This window comes from Sorghum bicolor, chromosome 6 (genome assembly GCF_000003195.3).
Source record: "Sorghum bicolor cultivar BTx623 chromosome 6, Sorghum_bicolor_NCBIv3, whole genome shotgun sequence".
NCBI lineage: Eukaryota > Viridiplantae > Streptophyta > Magnoliopsida > Poales > Poaceae > Sorghum > Sorghum bicolor.
Window position 1 is genome coordinate 39,555,944 of NC_012875.2, and position 4,685 is coordinate 39,560,628.

The following is a 4,685-nucleotide window of genomic DNA, read 5'->3' on the forward strand; positions in this document are numbered from 1 at the left end:
ATCATAACATGCTTAACATGTCTTCAACACACATGTTAATCAAGCTTCTGTTGTCATCTCAATCATCAAAATAAAACATATGATCATATGCATACAATTCTTGTAGGAGGCCCATGTGCTCAAGCGCTATTGGGGCCACTTGACCTCGCTAAAGAAGGGGTAGGGTCTGAGCACTGCCACTATGGTGGAGAAGCCGATGAAGGTACATGAGACTCAAAGAGAGAGTTCTAGAGAGAGGTGTATTGCTGATGGTGGAGAGGAATGAAGGGGCTGATGTTTGTGGAGATATATACTATAGGATTTACTAGTAAGTGGATTCAGATGGGTTGATGACCTCATTTAATAGGCAGGCCTTTGAAGAGGTAAAAACAACCCTTATTTCAAAGATGATATTTTATTTGATGCATCCATAAATAGACCATATCTCTAAACATAATTATGTATTTTTGGAAACGATGATAATACTTTTGGATTGCCTCAATAAATCAAAGTGGTTGTCTCCTATAGTTGTTTTTATGCTAGTGATTGTTCAATACTTTATGCACCCATTTGCTTGTAAATGTTTGAAAACCTACAAAGTATGCAGTCATGGCTCTCAAACTATAACTATTGCATCCTAAGAAGAATATCATATCTGTCATGTGAAAATAGGATAACTGATTTTTTTGTCAGTAAATGTTTTCATCCGTAGCACTATTGTTAAATTATTTAACATGTTGTTATCATATACACCATCCATTAGAAATTAGCAGATGTATTTCATTTCTTTAGTAGTTTGATCGACAATTACTTTCTAATATGTCATCTTATTTGACAAAAATCATAAGTAAGGAACCTTTCTATACGAATGTAATGACATTAATTTTCATTAAAAATTAATATTTTGATAAGGAAACTGCTGCTTAAAACATGTTATAGTGAAAACAAAAAGCAAGTATATGAATCTGTATCTATCTATATCATATTAAAGAGTTAAATTATTTTTCTATTTGTCTTTTTTTTACTTTCGAAAATGTCTTGCTTCTCTTCTTATTCATATTTGACCTGGTGGACACATGACTCGTGCTCATATGAGCTAGAACAACATGCGTTTATGCATCTAATGATGGTATGATGAAGTCCGGTTTCAATACATATTTGAATTGAACAGATGATATGACCCTACATAAATCTTCGAGTTAAGTCATTCAGGTGACCGCGCAACAAGATTTATGTTCCGTTGTAACACATGGTTAGTCTGATAGTTCATACATATGTCGAAGTGGAGAGAGTACTAAAAGCAGTAATGGGCAAAGTTTTTATATGATTGGAGACCGTGCCAATTTACTATACTTTACTAGAAAAGGATTCTTAATCAATTAACCAAGTACTTCCTACTCTTATACTAGGAGAGGATCAGAGAACTCAAGTTAACCTACTCATGCTCCATACTGGCGGCCGGGGGTATTAATTAGAGAAGAAAACAAGTTAAGTCCAGCTTTGAAAGCTACTTGCGCGCCTACAAAACTACCAGAACGCCCCTGACCTCGATCGCTCCTCTATATATAGACGCACCTCCTCTCACCTCTAGCTTGCCAGCCCTAAAGCAACACGACGCACTAGCTAGACCTTGTGCTCGCACACCGCTTAAACCTGCAGCTAGCTATCCCTTTGATCATCAGCAGCACGCGGTCCGCGACAATGCAGTACGGCGCGGCGGCGGAGCAGGCGTGGTACATGCCGGTGGTGGCACCGTCGTCGTCTACCGTGGAGACGGCGGCGGAGCGGGTGGAGCGGCTGGCGTCGGAGAGCGCGGTGGTGGTGTTCAGCGTGAGCACCTGCTGCATGTGCCACGCCGTGAAGCGCCTCTTCTGCGGCATGGGCGTGCACCCGACGGTGCACGAGCTGGACCTGGACCCGCGGGGCCGCGAGCTGGAGCGCGCCCTCGCCTGCCTCCTCGGCGCCTCGGGGGCCTCGGCGGCGGGCGCGCCGCCGGTCGTGCCCGTCGTGTTCATCGGCGGCAGGCTGGTCGGCGCCATGGACCGCGTCATGGCCGCTCACATCAACGGCTCCCTTGTGCCCCTGCTCAAGGAGGCCGGCGCGCTCTGGCTGTGATTTGATCAGCGTACTAGCCATTGCCGCCGCCGTTGCTGTTGGGAGAGGGGCTTGCTGATAGTAGGGCATGCAGAGGTTACTTATTAATACACCCACAGTAGTGATCGAGTTATTAATCATAGAGTGCGTAGTACGTCGTGCTTGTGTGTCTGTGTGTTAGTGAGGGAGAGAGAGAGGTCGGTGATTTTTTTTACTGATGCTGCCTCCGTCTTGTGTGTGGGAGCTAGCTAGTTAGACGACCGTACGTGGTTGCATGCTCGAGCGTGTACGAGTGTGTGTGTGCACTGCTACTACTAGCTAGGTTTGGTCAGTGCTAGAAGAGATCGATCGGTTTAGTGTTCTTCTCTTCCATGCATCTTATTAATTAATCAGTTTGGTTTGCCGTTCCCTTGCATTGCATTGTGTTTTCATCAGAGCCATGCATGCATGCATCTGGACAGACGAGCTGTGTGCAAAGAAATCCGAATTTTTATACTATAATTGCCACTTGACATGCATGATCACTCTCAATCACTCGTTACGTTTATGTATGTATATTCTAATCTAAAATGTGTAAAGTGGTAATGTCGATCAACAACCTTTATACATACCCATCTACGCTTCGATGAACGATGGACAGAGATAGCACATGCATGGATGGCGTAGCTAATAATAAGAGATCGATCGACCAGATTTTTATAGCTGTTTACTGGCTGCTTTGTTTAAAACGATGTCAAAGAAACGAAAGAAAAAAAGAAATACTAATTGAGAGAATGATTATCTAATTGCAAGTGGTATTTGACGCTCTCTCTCGTGCTGGATGGTAATTAGTCGGTGCTGGCTCAGAGCTCCTTTTGGCGACCGGCAGGCAGCATGCATGCACGCTCGTCTTTTTTGCATGAGACGGCTAGCATCGCGTGTGTGCCATCTTTATGCTTTGTTCGAGATAGCTTTTCACTGTGTGCTTCGCCTGTGTCTCCTCTCCTCTCTATGCTTTAGTTTGCTTCTTCCTCCAATGCTAGCTTGCTTGCATTGGCTAGCTAGCTACATGCATGCCTCTCATGGCAGATGATCCTCGATGATCTGCATTTGTGACTTGTTTAGCAAAAGAAATAACGTAGTACGTTCATACTACCCTGTAAAGTTCTACCATCTCAAAGCTTTTCAAGAACCCATGGATTGTAATTGTTTTTTCGGTCTGGTACAACTCTGTACCTTGCTTGTTGTAATAGATAAGAAGGTTATTAGTAAAAATGTACTTCTTCTGTACTCACAAAGAAAGTTGTTTTGGATAAAGTTTGGGTCAAACATTGAGAATATAAATTATAAATAACTTTTAAGCTGTTCAGTTTGAAAATGTGAAAACCATAGATTTGTCTTAAAAAATACTTTCATAAAAATAGACTATACTATTTTCTGATAAATATTTTTATAAAAATAAGGAGTCAAAGTTAAGCTTTAGAGACTGTGTCGTTGTCCTGAATGATTTTCTTTGTAAGTACGGAAGGAGTATATCCACAAATATACCAACAGGCCGGTAAAACTAAACAAGCAACGGCACCACGCAGCACCAGAAATAACTCCATGAATGATTTATGCCTTAGCCTTTTTATGCTAAACACCTTGTTATGTTTCACCTCTTCCTTGATCCGGATCTGGGCTCAAATATCGTCGTCGTTACAAGATTCTTCCATTTCTTTCTTTCGGGTCAAGCAACTAGCAGGATCAACAGGATCGATTCGCCTGAACCGGCGTACCCGCTCCACGAATGTGAGATTTCCTGAAATTGTGTCCAATCAGTTAATCCCTGGATCGGAAGCACCCTACCGCCCACAAGCATATAGCAACAGATTCTGATATCTGGCTAAGCGACAGTGCGTCTGCAGCGTGCAGGTCAATTGCCGTTCGATTCTTGATGCGGCACAGAGCACTACGGGAGGAACTCAATTTGTCGAGTGCTAAAAACTTTAGCGAGAGCCAAAAATTAGTCCACTCGGCAAAGCCAAACGCCAGGCCAGGTGGTACTCGACAAAGCCTTGCATTCGATAAAGAGTGGTTTTGCTGAGTGCCACTCACTACTGTATGATCGGGTATTAGCATCGGTCGGAAAAGACCTGTTGCCTCGGTTCCCGAGCCGGTGCTGCCCTTCCGGGACTAAAGGCCGACCATTTAGTCTCGGTTCGGGGAACCGGGGCTAAAGCCCTCCTTTAACACCGGTTGGTAATAGGGTTCTGCCAGGACTGCCACGTTGCAGGACCCTTTAACACCGGTTGGTATTACCAACCGGTGTTAAATGGTTTCTTTTTTTTGGTTCACTTCTTCGGTTCTGTTTATTGTTTTTATATAATAATAATAGGTTTTTCAATACATGTTTTTGCTGATACAATAATATATTTATATTACACGCATATTAAGCATATATAAATGAAAATTATAGACTTAGCTTAATAATTAAGCTTTGCCTATAATAAAATGAATAGGCCACATCAAAAATTAAATAAATAGTAAAAAGCTTTATATATATATATATATATATATATATATATATATATATATATATATATATATATATATATATATATATATATATATATATATATATATATATATAT

The 4,685-nt window shown here is 41.7% G+C and overlaps 1 protein-coding gene across 1 annotated transcript; it reads left to right on the plus strand.

Moving 5' to 3' along the window:
• LOC8070987 (glutaredoxin-C3) lies at nt 1,553–2,488 on the plus strand. The gene has a single exon (XM_002446279.2). It carries the CDS (start codon nt 1,681–1,683, stop codon nt 2,092–2,094), a length of 414 nt encoding a protein of 137 aa, XP_002446324.1. The 5' UTR covers nt 1,553–1,680; the 3' UTR covers nt 2,095–2,488.

Coding starts and splice junctions, on each gene's coding strand:
- LOC8070987 (XM_002446279.2), top strand. CDS start 1,681: ATGCAGTACGGCGCGGCGGCGGAGCAGGCGTGGTACATGCCGGTGGTG.